A 20,222-nucleotide genomic window follows, 5' to 3' on the forward strand; every position below is an offset into this window, starting at 1 on the left:
GTCATTTGACCCCAGTATTCTTTCCTGCCATGGCAGGGGGTCGGACTAGATGATCTGCTCAGGTCCCTTCTGACCCTACAAACTATGAAACTATGAGACAGTCTCTGGTGATGATTCAGACACTCCGAGCTGGTAAGTATTAGGGGCGGGGGAGGAGACCATGGGGGGACCCCTGCCAGCCCCCCCAACCCACACCTGCCCCAGATCCCAGTACTTTTAAAAAAAAGCCCCGGTGATCACTGGGTACTGCCAGGCAGAGGGGCAATCTTCACTGCTCCCACTGCATGAGGGACTCTGCATGAGCCCCCCTACAGCTGCCCTGCCTGCCAGGGCTCCGGCCTATTAAGGGGGAAAAAAAAAAAAGCCAAGAAAAGCCCCAGGACTCTCCACTCCTGGTGCAGTCTTGAGGCTTCAGGGGCTTTGGCAGAATCCCCCATGTGGTGTGGGGAGTACCCCCACTGACAAGAGCGGTGAGTCCTGGGGTTTTTTCAGGTTTTTTTTTTCTTGAAGGGCCGGAGCTGGTCGGTGAGGGGCCCCCATGGGGGGACTGGAACAGTTGGGGGGGTGGGGGTCACAACGTAGGGCAGTGGAGATCGCCCCCCTGCCTGGGAGCACCTGCTGAGCCAGGGCTTTTTTTCCCCCCAAGCGTTGGGACCCGAGGCAGGTGGGACAGCCCTTGCCGGACTGGGAGAGAGGTGGGGGGTGAGCCTGGCTTGGCTGATTCAGAGATTCAGCTGCTGCCTCATCTCTGATTTGATTTGGCCGAATCTGATTCAGGACAGTGATCTGAATCACTGAACTGAATCACTATCGGCTGAATCCAAAGCAAATGCTAGCTACTTTGCACAGGCCTAATAAGCACTCTTCTCAGCTCCTCCATCTGCAGTTTGCCCATGGTACAAAGGCCCTCTTAGAACTATATCTGTGTATTCACTATGCATTGAGCCTCACTTGGTCACAGACTTCTATACAGCCACATACCTTCCAGTCCACTGGGGTAGCAACCTTCTTGTACGCTGTCAGCTGTAGAGAATCCACTACTCGGAGGATCTCATCAAAGTTCCTGCCCGTGGTTGCTGGGTAGAGGACGGACAGCTTCAGTTTCTTATCTGGGCCAAATATAAACACCTGTACAGCAAAGAGATTTAAGAAGGATGCTCAGGAAGTGTGAATTCAAGTGCTGACCTAAATTTACACACACCCCAGTACCTTTGTCTAAGCAAGCCCTCCTCTGTTCTTACCACTAATAGGCCTCATGGCTCTGCCTGTCCAGAAAAGCTGTCCTGCATCTCATCCATTTTAGACTGAAGGATTGGGTATAGACAGCAAATGCCATCTACAGGTATGGTGCCATTGTTTATTATAAGTGGCATGATCATCAATTTTGGACAAAAATGCGTACCCACATGCAAAAGAAAAGTCACAATTTACATCTCATATCTTTCTGGAATTAATTTAATTCTATTCCAGAGAAAAATTACACAAGCACCAGCCTGAGCATGGTTAAGGCACTTGCCTGGAAGGGGGGGACCCAGGTCTTTCCACCCCTGCTACAAGGACTGTGTCTGTATTTCACGTTCGGTCATTGCAAGCAATCCACAGATTGTCCTGATTGTCTATCTCTATTCAGAGCAGTGCATTCACACCTGGTCTACACTAAGGCTTCCACTGGTGAAGTGTCCTATGCTGGGAGAAGTGCTAAGAGGAGACTGTAGCCTGCTGGAGCATGGGGCCAAGAATGCAGTCAATACTCACAACACGTGCTGTCAGAGGCATGCCATCCTTGTCCCGCTCATCTGGGTCCAACATGCCCAGCTGGACTGAGAGCTCCCGATTTGCATCAGCAATGATTGGAAAAGGCAGCTTCTCTGTGGGCTCATTGCCATTGTATGCATTGATATCCTGGAGGAAGGGAAGGGAGAGAAGCCACATGGATGCTCATGACTCTGAAGAAGAATATTGGGGAGCATGTTCCACAAAATGCCTATGTGCACATGAATGTGCTCAGCTGGGAGTAGCAGAGGCGAGGACATACGGATTCTGCCCCAGGTCTGTGTGTGTGCTGGGGGTGGTGGGGCGGGAGGATGACTCTGAAGCCACATCCCTGTGCTATTGGGAGACTCCTTGTGAAACAAAGGAAATCATCAGGAGTGGCTTTGGAAAGAAGGCGATAGCAGAGAGATACAGGAACACGGTTATGTTGTATTAGTGGTGAGAAGCACTTAGAAGTTGTTTGCCTGCTCTCCCTGGTACCACAGGTTCCCCCCAGCCCCCAGTGACCTCTCCTATTTCTCTACTATCCATTGCTTGGGCTTACTTGCCAGTTGGACATAAAAGCCTCAAGGTAAAATTGCACATGCAAGAAAAGATGCAATTGCCTTCCCCAGCACTGACAAGGATTATACAAATGAGACTGTTTACCACGATAACCTCTGCCCTTTAGCAGAGACTGGATTATTCACTGGGGCTTGTGTAAGGGTCACAAGCTCACCATTTATCTCTCAGTCATACTTGGCTCTGGAGGCCTGCATAGCTAGTGAGTTCAGACCTGCTTTTCCTCTACTCCAACTGAAGTGAATTGTTGCTCAGAAGGAACGAATCCTTCCTTCTAACTTTAAGTGAACAGGGGCCTAACGCTGCACCAGGACAAGCCGTGGGCCTCCTGGAATTCATCTTCTCTCACTGTACCATGCAGGAGCTCTCCCACCTGCTGCCATCCTCCCGTGAGCTCCTTCCCACTACTGCACTGCACACCTGCACAGGCCATCCCCCTCACTTACTAAGCACCATGTGTCCTCCCCTCGGTATTGTGCTACACACTCTCTGCTGCACCACATGTGCATCCTACACCCATCACACTGCTGTATGCCTGGCCTCGAGCTCATCCTCAGCAACTCAGGCCATGCCATACTTCATTGCCCTATGGGGCTGGGGTAAGCAATGAGAACTAGAAGAGGAAGGGGGAGCCCAGAGACTCCAGCACTGCTGCAGCCATAGCAATGAGGGGAGCAGTGGCTGGGCAGGAGCTCAAGGGCCACAACTTAAGCCCCTAAAGGCTGCATGTAGCCCATGGGCTGCCAGTTGGACAGCCCTGAGATGGGGCTATTCCCATCTGGCACAAGCCAACTGCAGGTGCTTCACTGAAAGATGTACAAACACTGCAGTGGCAGATGCAGGCCAGTTGGGTCATCACACCAGGTCTCATCCTGACCTAATTGTCAGCAACTGGCATAAGCCCTAAGGCAAGAGGCAAAATGTCCCTTCCAAAATGCCACCAAGAATATGAATAATGCAAGAAAAAAAGAATGATATGGACATCCAGTTCTGTCTTTGGAATCTTACTGTATTCTTGACCTCAACAACTTCCTGTGGCAGTAAGCTCCAAAATGTAATTGCATGGTCTGTGCATAAGTACCTCCCTTTCAAGATTTGGATTTACCTCATTTCACTTCAGTTGAATGTCTCTACTCTTGTGTATTGCTTTTGTATAATGGGATTGCCAGGAGCAGTCACCTAGTCTGGATTGGGACCTAAGGTCACAGATGGAAGTCCAGACTTTTTCCAAGGACTGAATGACCCTGTAAAGAACTGCAGTGCGTACTGCACAAGTCTGTTTATTTGTACTGATAAGGATTGAATTCTTTCATACTGGCAAGATTTGTACCAGAATTTGTAGATGTGATAAAAGTAACCAAAGCACTTTCTGTTTCAGTGCTCCAAAGAATGCTGTTTCAAGCAGAAGTGTCCAGATGTTCTGCTTGTATTGTCAGATTTCTCTCTCTGGTTAGAGAGGTTTTGGATCAGAAGAGTTCCAAAACAGAGGGTTCGCTATATAGAATCAGCACCAAATGCATAAAGCAGTGGGTCTCAATCTATATGCCACAGTAGGCCACACTTGCAGCTTTCAATGTGTTATGTGGGTTGCACATACACAACTTACTTCCTGTGTATCCATTTAATGGGATGTCACATGGGGCACAGCAATGTGTTGATTGAGCCATATGCAGCCCGTGGGTTGAGAACCATTGGTGTAAAGGTTTGAGAAGCATGAAACAGATGTGGAGCTACAAGCAAACTTGGGATCAGATACTGAGCATTCAAAACCTCATTCCTGGGACTTCAAGTCTGAGAACTGCTCTTGCCATTACAAGGCCTAGTTACCAACTAGGCTAAATTTAGGCCTGGCTTAATGAGGTGCAACCCATGTCAACTTCAGCAGCTTGTATACTGCTGATCAAAGGCAGATTCAAGACTAGCTTCTAGTAGATGAAACTCTGCTCCCTAACCAAATCTGCATACAGCAAGAAGGCCAAGAACAAATAACTCTGAATAAATTAAAACTGATGATTTGGAACTCATTTTTGTGATACAGCTTCACTAACATTGGGAACAGGCCTTCAAAGTTCTGCTTACATTTTCTGCCTATCCATTAGCCACCCCTACCTCCAGTGCTAGACATCTTTTGATCTTTGGGATAGTAGAACGAGCAAGGCTAGTTCTACAAAGTAAGGTTGCTTCAAAATGCAAAAGGACAATCCTAGAAACATGGAAAAATAAATCAGCACCCAAACTTGGCAAGGAAACAGTTTTCATAAACTAGATTTTTGGAGTATAATCATGTGTAAGCCTATGGAAATATTACTGCTCAGTACCAATGCAGGATGAACTGGTTTATGAACTAATTTGATACTGGCATATTTAAGATGGAATCTTTTTTTTATTTGAGCAGGAACTGACTTTCATTGAAGAGAAGATTTGGTTTTAGCCAAACCATTTATCAAACTCTCTCCAAGGCTACATTCTACTGTATGTGTAAAGTTTTTGGCAACTTGCCCTAATGGTGCAGTTCATGTTGCTACAAGATAGTCAACGGCTTGGCAGCACTCCTATTTCAAAACTCTATCAGCACAGTGACTGGCAACATTTAAAAAAGTTTGAGGCAAGCTGACTGTTTTCCCAGAATATAGGCTTTCTTAGCCAAGGACACTGGACTCCAGGACACAAGTCTCATGATGTACTTAGACAGAGGGCTTTGGCTAAGCTGACTGTTTCCATTCTTTATCCCTTCCATCCCCTCTTGGATGGTTGAGAGAGCAGCCTAGTTTGAAAGAGCAAGGAGGGAAGAGATGACATTATTTGAAATTACCAGCTGGTGGTTCAAAGCAGTCAAAGGCAGCTGATATCACGGGGTTTCTTTCATTGGCCACTGTACTGGTCCTCTGGTGGTAGGTCACAGCAGACTCTTTACAGTCAAATCCAACCATCAACGGGTGGCAAGGACTCAAAAATTCTTAAAAGTGGAGTACTGTTAAACCACTAGTATGTCTGTAAGTAAGCCAAGGGGTGGGGGGAGGGTGTGGCAGGAAGATTTCTTTAGTCACTGCTCTCTGCAAGACGTGCTTCTTCCAAACGCCTCATCCAGTCAACATTTATATTATGCAGACGTTTCAGAACAATTGTGTTTCTGAGCTGAATGCTGCATAATTTTACTGCACAAAACCTCATCCTTTTCCCTACCCTTCTCAGTCAGGTTGCTGATGCTGCTCATATCCAATACAGAACTAGGCTGGAAGTCCTGAAGGCAGAGATAATGTCTCTTGACCTTGCCCCAAGTCTCCTTTCCTAAAACGGCAGCAGACTCAACTTCAGTTTAGCCTTGCCTTGAGATGGTCAATGCAGAGATGGTTAATGCACCAATAGTCAAACCAACTGGAGTGTGAGGAAAAAGATTCTTTCTGCTGAGGCAGGAGGAGGGTATGGCATATAGCAACCCACCCTCCTTCCTAGAGGCTTTGGGAGGCAGCCCAGTGGGGCAAGGGCAAAGGCAAAGACTGTGAGTCAAGAGACTTGGGTTCTTGTCTCAGTTCTGTCACTGACTGTCTATGCAACTCACCAGTCAGCCACCAAGCAACGCAATTTCCCTGTGGGTGAATGGTGACCCAGCTGTGTAGTTTGAGGCTGATGGATAAAGTAGGAAGCTTACACTGACTCCTTCCATCAACCATATGGGATGAGAACATAAGAACTGTCATTTACTGGGCCAGACTACAGGTACATTTTGCCCAGTATCCTGTGTTCCATAGTGGCAGAGAGTGTATGCTAAAAGGGAGAGTGAACTGGGTCTGACTGGGGTTTTTGCACTGTTCCCTTCCTACTTGCAGGCTCCAGAATTTAGGTTCTAAGAAGTTCTGATTCAGAGGCTGCATCTCCAAATCCCGTGCTTAATAGCTACTGATGCACCTTCCCATTTTCAGCTAAACCTTGCTAGTTAAGCTGATGAAAAATGCCTGTAAACTGCTTTTGAGGTTGATACTATGACATGCGTCCATTGTCCCACAGCCTTTCACTAGGTCTCCCAACTCTGGCAAAGTCATGCCGCTAATGAACAAGCTTTATAAATATAACTCTGACATTTCAGCAAGGTTCCTGCCTCTCCCCCAGTGTTTCAGTTGGTGTATTTGGGTAAAAGCAGGTCAAATGACTTCCTTATAGCGTCTGTTTAGTCAGTGGCACAGGGAGCCTTAGAACACACAACATGCTTGCCATAAAGGACCTCTAGTGCTACAAGGAACTGGCACTGATAAACAAAGTTCTTTTCCACCCAGGGATTTAGAAAGTGCACTGAGTCAATTATGAGTCTTTGGACTTAAAACACCACTAGATCCCTGAATGCAACTCCTAAGTTCCCTCTTGATCATCTCTATCCCTTGCTGTGTGTGTCATCAAGGAGATTCTTCCTGCAAAAAAAAACTGGGGGGCTTTGAAAGCACCATGTAGTCAAATCAGTAGTGTTTGGATCAGAAATTACCTTTATTTTTCTCAACCGTGTATAAATCTCCAGGCACTTCATGAAGTTTTGCAGGACAAACAATACTGCTTTACTGGAAGTTTGCAGTGTAAAGTACAGTGCACTGCTGGCCATTTCTGCCTGTTTATTTTTAGCAGCACAGTCTCGAGAACTATGTTTCTTACATTGCTACGTATCACATGTACTTGGCAGGAGCGAGGGGTTTAATGGATAAAGAAATGGCTTTGTGGATTTTCGCTTAAACCTATGTGGCATCTGGCAGAAGTCCAGCCGACACTACAAGAGCTTCATTTAGTGGCTTCAGTTCAGTCCAATGGAGGTAGCCAGAAACCCCACTATGACAATACTCACAGTTATTTAGCGATCCAAGGAGGCTAGGGAAAGACTTTAATGCAGTTCCTGCCTGAGGCCTGGACCTTACCCATTTCTGGATCAAAAGCTTATTAGTGCATCAAAGATAAAGCAATAAGGAAGCTGCCAGATTACAGAGTCAAAGGAGGGTTTTTTTTACTGTTCTAAATAAAGGAAGCTTCACAGCACAAATACCTAACATATCATCAAAACTGGAAAATAAAATTAAACTCCATTATAACCCATCTCTAATTCTTTTATATAGGAATATATCATGGTATCTATCATAGATTAACATAACAACCCTGTAATCTGTTTACAGCTGCTGACAACTCCCAGAAATAAAACCTCACTACCATATTATACCATCTAGATAAAGGTAGGCAAACAAAGGAGAAATAAAGCTGGTTGGTTAGCACACAGATCAGAACTTGGTTTGGAGAGCTCTGCTCTGGTTTGGGAGCCAGTTCTGTTTCCATACAAATACAACTACATAAAGGGTAATACACAGAAGTGGTAGTTCCCAGACAGACCCCTCTCTAAAGCTGTCTCACTGATTCGATAGGCTTTTACTGGATTTGCCGATACCTAACTCTGGACCAGGCAAGCCTCATCATTCAAAAGAAGGTGTGCCTGAAGGAAGGCAGGAACCTCCTAGAAGTCTTAACTAAATGCAGTCAACTACAAGTTGTGCCAGCTTTCCCTTCCCGCATTGCCACCAACCTCCTAAAGACCCTTCAAGTACAGCAAACATCTGCAACCCATTCAGTTTCCCTATGGACACACTTTTCCTCTAAGTTCTGGATGATTCTAATGATAGGGTGGCTTTGGGCAACAAAGAACTGAAGGATTAAGTCCTGCTTAGTTAAGACAAGCATCAAATTTTAGCAATTACTGCAGTGACTGTGGTTTGAGGAATAAAATCTTAAGGTCCCACTGCATGTGACAACTTCATACCTCCGAACCTGCCTGAAACTGTACAGATCAATGGAGAATTCCACTATCAATGATTAGACAAGGTAAAAGGATCAAAGAACCGACTACCTAAAAGAACATTACAGCTTGGGAAAGTGTCATTTATAACCAGACTGATTATAAACCAGTGCCACTGACCTAACACCTAGCAGAATAAGCTGGTCTGTACAAAATCAGATTTTCTTCTATTCTAAGCTAAACAGACTGAACTTTTCAAGTCTCCACTCCAAGGAAGGTTTTCTAGAGCTAGAATCACCCTGAGAGCTCTTTTTTGAAACTTCGCCAATAACTTCTTCTTGATGTTTGCTTTAGGACACAGTATTGCAGCAATGGTCTTACTAATATATTGTGCAGAAGCATGTTGCCTCCCAACTTGCACTCAGTAATTCTCAGTTTACATGCCCAAGGGTTGTTAGCCCTCCTGTCTGAACATCACATCAGAAACCTGTGTTCCATTGCTTATCCACCATGTCCATCACCTTAAGGTCCCATCCAGATCTCAGGCTGCTGACTATTCTCAGATGAAATCACTTGGATCTCTATCATTTGCACCAGGAGGCTACCTCCTGGCCAGTTCCTAGTTTGAAGTAATTTTCTGCCATAGGAAGGACTAACATGTGTGCGCCCATACTGAGTGCTTAAGGCAAAATAGATGAGATGGCTAATATAACCTGAACAGTTCTAGCCCAATACATTTCAAATTCACTTCCACTAGGTGCAAGCAGTCTCAGCTTCAAAGCCTGATAAATCAGCCACGTGAAGGACAGTGAAGAGGAAGGCAGGGCCAACTCAGCTAAGTAAAGCATCTGCTTTATAAAACTGCAAGCACCTGCCCTCAATAAAATGCTGAGTATACTGATCAGGTGGCAGTGAGAGTCATAAGAAAAACCACAAGTAGTACAGGTTCTCAGACAAAGAATTGGGGCTAGAGAGGAAGATGTTTGTCAGCTGAAGGCTTTAATCCATTAGTCTGCTTCTATTATAAAGCAAAATCACTTCTGTATGCCTGTGATTCAGGCTGCTGAGTGCATGTCATGCGTACACAAAGATACCCAGTTCACTGCTGCCAGAGTACCTTACACCAGGCGAGGTGGTCCTGGACGCTGTCAATAGAGAGGGCTATCATTTTAACATTGCGCTTGCTGAACTCAGGCGCCAGCTTTGCTGCCCGGCCAAGCTCCGTTGTACAGACTGGGGTGAAGTCCCGGGGATGGGAGAAGAGAATGCCCCATCTAAAAGAGAACAGAGATGGAAAATGGCATTGAGGTGAGTGAACCTCCTGATTAGAAACTAGTGTCAGATGTACTAAGAGAGCCACAGATACCAAGGATATTGTAAGCTGCCTTACAGTTAAGTGAACTTGTTTGGGGCCTGAAGTGCAGGGAGTTCATAATGACCCTCTGGAGATTCAGAATGCTTTTCTGCTACCCTCCTGGTTTATTCTTATTTCTCCTGTCCAATCCCACACCTCACATAAACTTTGATGCCTGAGGCCAAGATGGCACATGATGCCAGGAAGGTTTCATTAACCAGAGAACTAAAGAGATAGGAGTCTCCAGGGTCTCCCAGTTCTTGCCCTCATCCTCCAAATGCATCACTCCATTTGTGTGTCAGTAGGAGTCACCATACATACAACAGGATTAATCCCTACAATAAAGTGTACCCCTATAGCTAACAACTTCCAAAATACTCATTACTGAGTCACCTGAATGTAAAACACACTGCAGAAGTCTCTGCTATTTTACAATCTCATGGTTCACCTTACATTCATTTTCTACCTAGCTATGCATCACTAGTGGAAACAGCTATTTATAGGCCACTGTTCAAAAGGCAGCCATAGGTCTTACTCTTAGTCTTATTCTGTATGAGTATGTTGACTCACTATTTCCAAAAGTGTAATTTGTTAACAAGGTCAGAATTCAAATAAATGAATTACCAGGGATACCAATAGTTAGCAGCTGGCATGTGATGATGCTTCTACATTCCTTTGTGAGCAATGATTACAATCCTACCTTCACACATCATTTCTCAGTGGCTGACCTTACAGCACTTCACAAAGAGGGTCAATGCCATCGTAACTATGTCACTGATAGGGAAACTGAAGCCCAGAGAAGAAAAGTGACTTGTCAAAGTCACTCTGCAAGCCACAAGCAGCATTGAGAATATATCCCTGTTCTCCTTGAGTCTCAACCTAGCATTCCATACACTAGGTTGTACCACCTGTCCAATATTAAGAAAAGGAAAGGATAGTTTGCAAAGTGTGGCTTACTGCGAAATAGCCTACATAAATGCTAAGTATTACAAAAAAGCCTTCACAGCAGCTGCATAACCAAAAAACCCTAGACCGAAACATGTACGCAGTGTTTACCACACAATATTTCTTCACCTCATGGTCAGATTGGTATGGACGGGGGGGGGGGGTGTTTGCCTTCCTTTGTACTGGGAGTGTAGTTCTTTTCTTTGGATCTTTCAAATACATTTTAACAGCCTTTGCAGCAAAAGAATGTTGACCACCATTGTCCCCCTGCTTTACCTGTGACAGGTTAGGGCATTATGTCTTGCGATTGTGTCAGGGTCAAGCGTGTAGTTTTGCTAATAGATTAGACTATGGGCAAACTAATAAAGGATGGTTTGGACAGGAACGATCCTGCCTTAGGCAGGGGCTGGACTAGATAACCTCTGGAGGTCCCTTGCAGCTCAGCTTCTCCATGACTCCATAACGTCTCTTCCACCCCAGAGCTGAAATCTATTAGTCTAGAGTGGTTTATGCAAGCTCTTCTTTATTAGCTTTGGAAACAGTGAGTTTAATGATGAAACAAAAGTCTTTTCCTGGCTGTGCTGAAAAGATAAAACAAGTTAGTTACACTGTAGATCAACTAAACCTGAATTACTATGTAACTACTATTGAACTCCCTTTGCTTAATCTCAGCTGTGTCAGCCACACAGAACCACATGCCCTCAGGTGCAGTGGAGTCCAAGCAAAACACTTTTAAGGGGTTGTACCTGGACACTCAATGACAGATTCTGAAGTGAAGGGATCCAACCTTGTGGACCACAAGTCTATTCCTGAACAAGTAGCCAGATACTTTGCCACCACAAGGGTATTAAAATGTCTTGACACTCACCTTTTATGCTAAGTGTGATCTTTAAATCAGTCTAACTGTTGAGACTGCATCATAAAACAACATCCCAGGCTAGGTGAGCACACCCAGGAAGCCTAGGTCACTTCAATCTCCAAGCTTGCTGTTAATTGAGCAAACACCCCTTCTCATGTCCTCAAATTTGGGCAAATTGTTTCAGTGTGTAACTGTGAATCTCTGCTCAAGAGGGGGATCTCCATTTTTCCAAATGTAACTCTTCCCCTCTGCTTTAGTTAACTGCCTGCTTCAGTTCTACCAGCAAGCCATTTTATAAAATGGGGACAGTGATACTTACCTGCTCTTGAAAGCACAGTGAGAACTACAGAGAAAGAGCTATGCACTAACAGACTGGGCTTGGTTGAGCAAGGAACCAAGGCACTTCAGCATAGCCCATCCTTGCACTAGGTCTTACACCCAACTTCATATAATACCTTGCAGGTATCTATTAACCTTCTGTCCAAAGAGGTCAAAGCACTATAACATACTAATGAGTTGAGGCTCAGTGCTCTTGCAAGACAGGGGTGGAAACTCATACTTTGAGGAATTGATTCAAACTAAGATTTGGGAGGGGAATCCGGTTCCCAATCCCCTGCTACGCATGCTCAATCACTGGTGCCCAGCCTGTGCCCATGAAGACGTCTGCAATATGTAGAATTTCTGGTACCTGATTAGAAAATAGGTTCCCTGAACCATGTGTTGACTCAGTACCCCCCGCTGCTATGAGAAGGAAATGAGAAGCCTTGCTTCCCCTCCTGCTACCTGCTGCTTCTGCTCCTAAACTGGGAGAAGACCCAGTAAGACAGCAGCACTCTGGATAGCTGTTGTTCCTTTGGCTGATTGCTGCAATGCTGATACAAAGAGAACAGCTCTGGTTCCCCAACTGCTTGCTCACATATCAGCCAGCAGCATATCACTGGAGCAGAGGATGGCTTCCTTTCTCAACACTTTCCCCTCTAGAGTGCTGCCCTGGATGAAAGAGGAGAGAAGTTGAGAATCACCAACCAATCCCACCTCCCCGACATTCTGTCCCAGACCCGGTACATGTTAAAGCAGCTTGAGGATTCAAGAATCCACAAGCCAGTTGGCGCCAGGCAGAAAACAGATTTTCTGCTCCCAAGCTGCCCCCTGTGCTCATAGATGTGGAATGGCCTATAACACAGCTGTCCAGGTTAGCTGTAAACTGAAAGCTAATTCCCACGTGCTGGGGAATCCTGGCAGGGCTGCTGCATGCACCAGAGCAATGCAGAAGGAGTAACAGAGAGGACAGCTGTCCTCAAGCACCACAGAGCCTTCTTCCACCTTTTGTAATGATAGATTTGGCTATGCTGGAAGGGCAATACCACTGATTGCTCCCTCACAGGACAGACTATTCCAAGCAGCCCCACTCTGGGGGCTGCTGGGCTGGGTTTGTACTGTCATACTTGGCTTGTCAGGTTGTCCTGGACCAAAGAGCACAACAGCATTGTAAAGCCAGTTATCAGCACAGAGGCATCTTCAGCCCGAATGAGTTGTGCACAGATATCACCACATTCTTCATCACCAGATCCAACATGTTTTCTTCTTGTAGCCCACACACAATGGATTCTCCTGGAATGGCGGATTAACTGTACTCCCTGTCCAAAGCACCAGCCTACAGGCATGACGCTGGCAGTGACCTTCTTTTTGTTTACTCTCAAGTCTCTCCCAGCTTGATACTGCCAGATTGCCTTGGGAAAATTACTGCATTTTAACGCCATGAGCCTGCCGTGTCATCCCTGACCCATAAACAATTGTTTATTGAGATGCCTGTTAGTGCAATTTAAGCTAGACAAACATCATATAACTGATTATGGAACAAACTGGCACTGCTGATTCTTTTTCACTTCAGTCACGTTGCTCTGTGGGCTGAGGTTGTTATGTACAGAGTGCAAAGATTAATATTCTTTTGAATATCCCCATGGGAAGAGCCAGCTCTAGAAAGGCATATTCATTCCACAGTCCTTTCTCAAATTTGTTTACTTATCTTAAATAGCAAAAAAATGATACTTGAAATATCTCTTCTTTACCCTTTGGTCTGGAATGACTCATCAGTTTCATTAAAGCCGTAGGAAGCCCTATTCTTTCCAAATACTAAAATGGTGTATGCTAGAACGCACTATCCTTAGATACAGATACCGAAGGCGTGTCCAAGGCTTTGCATTTCAGACTAAAAGGGGTTCCCCCTCTGAGCATTAAGGAAGAAGACACAGGCTGAATAGTAAGTATTTGTGCCTAGGGCTTCAGGCTTCTTACCTACTGTACTTGTCATGTTCTATCTGGTATGTTCCAGGAATAGGGCAGACTAGCAGTTCTAATCCATGAGTAGCCCACTGCCTACAAGACCCTGCTCCCTTCCCCTCCACCCAACCCCACCACGTTGTTCATGATTCCAAGGAAATAAAGAGTTAAAATTCAGTTTGACAGGGAGTCCAAAGTAAGACACTGCACACTGCTGCTCAATGTTGTTGCCCATGGGTCAGCAAGCGTTGGGACAACTTGCCTACACTCTATGAACACTTCACCCATAGGGTACTTTATATGCACTGAGATGTACTGTAGATTGTGAAAATATTAACCTATTGCATCTCTCCTATGGAAACAAACTTCATGGAGCAGCCAGGGTCTTTAGTCTCTACAGTTAGCATCTGTCAGAAGCTGTGTAGAACTTAATGGAAATGGCCTTCAGAAATATCAAAAGATGCACCAAAAAATGTCTGTTTGACTCTTAACATTCTGCTGCTGCGCTTGGAAACTGAAAACTACAACAGAACTGTTTACTGTGTGAGGGCAGAAGAATGAGAAAGTGAAAATTGTAGCACTGTCATGATTTGGAGATGTTAGAGGTCATGGCTATGCCCCCATTCTACTTTGTGGACTGGAACTTCATTTAAAAGAACACAGAAGAGAACCACGCACTTGGGTCCTTGGATGTTGTATTAGTCTGCAAACATCAAGTCTGGAACTTGTACACTAAAAGCCTATATAAGAGCAGGATTACTTTCTGTTCAGAGGATAGAAGAGAACTAGTCAGATGTTACTCATGGAATTTACTGAAGAGCTTAAAGCAAAGAATTTTGAATTTGTAAACAACCACAAAAATGTAATTAAACTCCAATCTTAAGTAAATAGGCTTGCTTCTAGTCAAGCTGCTTTTCTTTTTTTAGACTTAAAAAAGTGTACTGGAGTCAGGAGAGAGCACCAAAATCCCTCACGTACAAATTAAAGGTGAGAAGCCAAATGTTCTACATAGTGGGCGTGTGCTTACATGTGCAATTAATGCAAAGCAATAAACTCTGATGCCTATTGCACAGAAGTTTATTGATCCAAGGTACGCTGCTTGAATGTGTGCCTGGGACCTCAGCAAGTTAAGCCACGCTGGAGCAGCCAGGGGTTGGGGGGCAGCCCCCAGATTGAATTACCCTTTGTACCCCAGCCAGCTGGGTCAGTGTCAATACATGCATTGCTGCACACTTAAAAACTCCGCAGCAGGGTAGCACTTGCATTTACAAGTGCTATTCTGCTGAGGAGTTTGTTTACTTTGGCCTAATAATGCTGCATGTATAGACATCAAGACATCTGCCATGGAGTTAATTAGGCAGCGCCACACAAATTATCTCATGTAGATGCACCCTGTATCACTTAAAACAGGACACAAGTAGGTTATTACTAATCCACAAGAGATGAACAATCACTCTCTGAAATTCTATCAGGCCCCTTACAAACTATTTACCAACTAACCTCAAGGAGTCAATAATACTATTAAAAATCTCAGAAGAGCAATAGGCCAAGCTGAGCTCTCTTTTGTAATGAGAGGAAATGATCAAGGCCACAGAGGGAATGAGTTTAGGCAAGGCTCCAGCCCTGATGGCCTAACACTAAAATCCTACCACGCATCAAAGAAATGCTGATCTATCACCCTGTGTCATCTGTAACATGGGCAAAGCAAACAACTGACTTATGCCATCAGTATAGTTAATGTCATCTTGAAAATGATTAGCACATGAAATTTGTATAGTTTGTTGTTCTTTTTCTTTTATACATGTAAAAAAAAAAAAAAAAAATCAGTGAGAAAAAAAGCCTGGGGACCCTGACCTAACTACAAATAGCACATTCAGGGAGCTACAGTGTCCCAAAGCACTCTTTAAGCATTACTTAAGCCTCAGGTATCTGCACTGGACAAATTCAGGTAACAAGGTGGTAAGCAACCTGATGGGAGAGGTCGGTCCTGTGATCCCTGTAAGTCAGGCCACTGTTATTAATTGATTTTTAAAGCATTTCCCTAGCCACATTCTTCTCTACCTTACCTTTTAGAGATGGTAAAATGAAATTTTGAGCAACAGGACAGAATTGCTCTAGAGGGCAGGGTGAAATCTCATTCCTACTGAAGTAAACAGCAAGATGCCTCCCTGTTGGACCTCCTAAGGTCACTATTTCATAGACTTTTCTTGTGGCTTACATAGCTGATGGAAATTAGTTATGTAAGGCCATGAACAATGTCTATGAATACAGCATTCCTGAGGTGAAATGCTGAACAGAGATCAGGAGGTCAACCTCATGCAGAGAAAGTGAGTTGCAACTAAAAGGAGATGGTGGAAGGATTCTGTGGGAGGAAGAACCTGCAGCTGTCTAGTGAGCCTTCAGGGAAGGGAGTGCAGATTCCTAGCTTGCACAAGTCACTCTGTTATACCAGAAGGTAAATTATTCTAAAAGGTTAAAATGGACAATCTCTCTCCGCTTTCCTGAGCTTGATTGTTTTTGTCAAGGCTGCCAGAATAGAAGTTTGATTTCAAGAAGACTTTAGTCCCTATGTTTGAGAGAAAAATGACAATCTGCATCAAGTACAAACTGACACAGCAAGCTCTGTCTGCAGAGACAACTTTACATGCATCTCAGCAGTTTGAATTAAGCCAGGTGTAAAACAGTTTAGGTGTGCCCACATTCAGGATCTACAACCATGATGAAACTTGCACAGACAGACTTGCCAACAGTGTGAACAGCTGCTGAGAGATTGGAGGGGGGTGGGGTGGGAGGGAAAGAGAGAGGAAGGAACTGACTGTATTTACTTTTAGAAGATGAGGGTTTTTTCCCCCCATTTAACATGGGGGAGAAATGCCCCTAACCTTACAATCAAGTATGAGGTGGTGGGGAGGGGGAGTGGGAGACAGCTGCTCCGGCTCCAGCCCTACCTCTGGGCTGGAGCTGCAGCTGCTGCCTGTCCTGCCTCTGCATGCCCTGTCACCCCTCCTCTGCAGCCTCAAGCTCCCACTGCCCCCAGTTTTCACCCCTCTGCCGCACTCCTCTTTACCTTTGCTTTGCACTGGCAGGCTCCATCCTTGCTGCAGCATGGAGGACATGCTCCAGCCCAGCTCTACAGCAGCAATGCTGGCTCCATGTGGCTGCTATGGGGACACAGTGAAGCCATGCTCAGTGCCCCAGGAAAGGTGCAGGGGTGGAGGGCAGGCAAGGAGATAGAGACTTTGGGGAGATGGGAGGAAGGGAGGACAGGGACCAGAGGCTGTGGGGGACAGAAGCACTGTGGAGGGGAGAACAGGGCAGGGGAAGGGGGACTGGAGGCCTGAGGCTGTGGGGGGCAGGCAGCAAACTGCCTGCCTCTCACTGCCTGTCCCCCCATTGCTCCATCTACTGCTGCCCCCTTAATGCCCTCCCACCAGCTGCTCTACCATGTGCCCCCGTACTGCCTCCCCCACTGCCTGTCCCCCCACACCTACCCCATTACTGCCCCTCTCATCACCTCTGCCCCCACCTCCTGCAGTAATGAGGGAATGCATTTAAGATGATCCTCCAATCATTAGATCCCATACATGGAAAATTATAATACATTTATACATTTTCTGTATACAGAACCTAATTATTGGGAGGTCATCTTAAATTCAGGGTTGTCTTGTATTTAGGTAAATACAGCATTTAAGGGATTAAATCTGAAGCTTAATGGCAATTTAAAAAAAATCAGCGTTGTAAACCATGTCACTGCTGATCAAAGCATGTGAGGAAGAAGAGGGACTGCGTATTCTAGAACAAGAAGCAGAATCTCCTTGTGTCGTCTCCGGTCGTAGAACACAATATACGGGCAAGGCACTACTTTTTCTTTCTAATCTGAGATATTTGGGGTTTGGAATTTAATTGCCTTTGGACTGAAATATGTATACATATAATATAGTATATAGAGGATGGAAGTCCATGTATGTGGGAGTATCTCTCTCTCTCTCTATCTAGAGGGATATAGATACATATAATGTATATATCACTTCTATATACTATATTACGTGTATGAGTATTTTAGTTTTTTAACTGGAATTGAATTGACTGAAATACTTATACATATATATACACTTACACACATATATAAGTATACATATATACCTTTATAAGTATAGCTATAAACATATAAGAAATACATGCACACACACACATACATATATAGACATATTTCTCTCACTTCTATGTTCTATATGTATAAGTATTTCAGTCCCAAGGCAATTCAATTCCAAACCCCAAATATGCGTGCGTGTGCGCGCGCGCAGATACGTGTATAGATACACGTACATAAATACATCTCTTAGCGCAGGAGGCAGGCAGCTTGGCTCAGCCCCTCGCCTCTCGGGAGCGCAACCCACCCCGGGACGCAGGAGCCGAGCCGAGCCCAGCTCAGCCCCCAGTCCCGTCCCGTCCCCACCGTCACTCACGAGTCCCCCAGGAAGTCGTGGAAGCGGATGCGGCCGTACGTGGTGTCCGCCTCGAAATTGGGGGCCTCGTCCCCGAGCAGCAGACCCGGCATGGCTGTGGCTGAGGCAGCGACCGGCGCGCAGAGGTGCCACGTGGGCGTACAGGCGCGGCGCGGCCGGCGCTGCAGCAGAAACAGGGGCGGGGGCGGAGCCAGGGACGGGGCCGAGCAGGGCGGGACCCCAGGCAGAAGCGGACTCAAACTCAGCCCCGCCCCGAGTTGGGGGGGTGTCACGTGATCCTACAGCATCCCGGAAGCAGCTGTGGTGCGGGCGGGAGCTGCGACACAGGAGAGGCGGTCGGGGCTGATCCCGCGGTTGCCGTGCGCCGTCGGGCCTGCGCCGCGGCGCGGGAGGGAAGGAGCGAGCGAGCGAGCTCGGGTCCTGCTGCTGCCGCCAGCAATGGCGACCTATGTGAGCGAGCTGGAGGCGGCCAAGAAGAACCTGAGCGAGGCGCTGGGCGAGAACGTGAAGCAGTGAGTGCGCCCCGGCCTCCCCGCCCGGCCCCGGCCTCCGTTGCAGGCCGTGCCTGGGCACTCGGCCCCTTGCCTGGGGCTGCAGACGTGTGTGCCGGCCCTGCTCCTGTCCCGGACTAATGCTATCCCGCCCGGCCCCCGTGTCTACCCCGGGCTCCCGCTTCAGGGCCCGGGGGCTTCGCTAGGCCGGCCCCGCTCCGCCGCCGCCTTCCCTCCCGCCAGCCCTAGCCTGGCAGCGTTACTCGCTGGCGAGGGGCCTAGGCCCGAGTTCTCCAGCTCCCTGCTCCGCCGCGGGGCTGTTGCATACTGGGCCGGTGGTGGAGCCGGGCACACGTGCGGTGCAGTCCTCGCAGCACAGGGTGATGATTATCCCAGCTCCACAAAGAACCGGCCCCACTGCAGGGGTCGGGGCTTAGAAACATGGAGCTGGTTTCCATCCTGCTTTCGCTTGACTGTGCAGCAGGGCCTGTGTATCTCACCGTAAACTGGTCAGCCAAGCAATAAATGTAGACCCACCACGTGTGAAATACTTATCGGACAATTATTTGATTTATTGTGCAATAAATATATCCCCGCCACACAATAATTATTAACTGGTTAATTGTGCACCAAGTGTAGACTGGCCACAACTGCAAAGTAACAATCACAGGATTAAAAGGACTATGCAGCTGTAAAAGAGCAGGCCCGATCTAGAGTGAGTGCTTGAAAATGTGTAATGAGTATAGAGGTGGTTTTGATGGGGCTTTAATTTGAACATGTAGCAGAGTCCTTAGTTTAAGACTGAAATGAAAAGAAAATTTTAAAAAAGGTAATTTCAGGGGGGGTTGTGGAATAGGAGCCTTGTGACCAGGAGCAGTGAAGAGACAGCAGCATAGCAGAGGAAAGACTAGATTGATTGGTGCAACATCAAGACGATTAAAAATGCCTGTGGGATGAAGAGTTCAGAAGGGAACTGGTAATAGGGGTGGCCAAGTCAGTGGACTTCATTTCCGAGTAGTCCCTGCCCTGGTGGCTGGGGCCAGTTTCCGTGGAGACCCCAGCTGCTGGGCCCAGGGTTTCTGTGGAGACCAGCCCCAGCAGCAGCACTGGCAGACAGCAGTAGTGCTAGACTCTAGGGGTGGGGGGGCCTCAGCTGCCACTGCCTGTGTAGGACAGGTAGCAGTGGTGGTGCTGTTTGGAGTGGAGGCTATAGGAGGCTACTGGAAATTTTGGGGTGGCTATAGCCCCCCTCTAGTGTCACCCCTGCTGGCAGGGCAGGGAGCTGCTCTGGAACCCAGCTGGGATCTTGCAGTGGTGACAGCATGGTTTGGAGCCAGGGCAGAGCTGCAATCTGCAGCCTGGGCAGCAGTGTGCAGGCAGTGGATCGTGGCTCTGCACTGGCTTCGGACCACACTGTCACCACTGCAAGGAGCTGGGATGGAGCCATGATCCACTGCCTGTGTGCCCCTGCCCAGATCAGGCAGGCTGCAGATCGTGGCTCTGGCCTGGCTTTGGGCCACACTGTCACCGCTGCACCATCCCAGGTGGGCTCCAGAGCAGCTCTGCGCTCTCTTATGAACCCTACCAGTGTTGCTGGGGTTGGTTTCCATGGAAACTCTGGCCTTGCACTATCACAGTGTAGCTGCTGCTGGGGTCTCCATGGAAACTGGCCCCAGCCACAGAGACATGGGCTGCTGGGAAATAGAATTCGTTCATCAGCCGGATCTGCCATTTT

General features: G+C 46.8%; 2 protein-coding genes and 1 long non-coding RNA gene across 4 annotated transcripts in view; 2 read left to right on the plus strand and 1 right to left on the minus strand.

Annotated features, from left to right (window-relative positions):
- LOC109307097 overlaps window positions 1-789 on the plus strand; it is a 2,619-nt gene extending 1,830 nt beyond the window's left edge. The window contains exons 2-3 of the long non-coding RNA XR_002100162.1: window positions 583-586; window positions 778-789. This is a non-coding gene — a long non-coding RNA (uncharacterized LOC109307097). The remainder of the gene's footprint in view (window positions 1-582; window positions 587-777) is intronic.
- The window catches only part of PRDX6 (peroxiredoxin 6), a 24,730-nt gene extending 6,600 nt beyond the window's left edge, over window positions 1-18,130 (minus strand). Inside the window, exons 1-4 of one of the 2 annotated variants that reach the window (XM_019530766.1) lie at window positions 17,997-18,130; window positions 9,210-9,366; window positions 1,756-1,902; window positions 982-1,128 (exon numbers count right to left, since the gene is read on the minus strand). In XM_019530766.1, the coding sequence (XP_019386311.1) occupies window positions 982-1,128; window positions 1,756-1,902; window positions 9,210-9,366; window positions 17,997-18,088 (543 nt within the window). In that variant the 5' untranslated portion in view covers window positions 18,089-18,130. The remainder of the gene's footprint in view (window positions 1-981; window positions 1,129-1,755; window positions 1,903-9,209; window positions 9,367-17,996) is intronic. The other variant, XM_019530767.1, reaches the window with a different exon arrangement.
- Window positions 18,131-18,306: 176 nt separating this feature from the next.
- The window catches only part of TADA1 (transcriptional adaptor 1), a 37,007-nt gene continuing 35,091 nt past the window's right edge, over window positions 18,307-20,222 (plus strand). The window contains exon 1 of the mRNA XM_019530765.1: window positions 18,307-18,508. Within this exon, the coding sequence (XP_019386310.1) occupies window positions 18,435-18,508 (74 nt within the window). The 5' untranslated portion in view covers window positions 18,307-18,434. The remainder of the gene's footprint in view (window positions 18,509-20,222) is intronic.

Source organism: Crocodylus porosus, unplaced genomic scaffold, assembly GCF_001723895.1.
Source record: "Crocodylus porosus isolate Cpor-Errol unplaced genomic scaffold, CroPor_comp1, whole genome shotgun sequence".
In the NCBI taxonomy this organism is placed as follows: Eukaryota; Metazoa; Chordata; order Crocodylia; family Crocodylidae; genus Crocodylus; species Crocodylus porosus.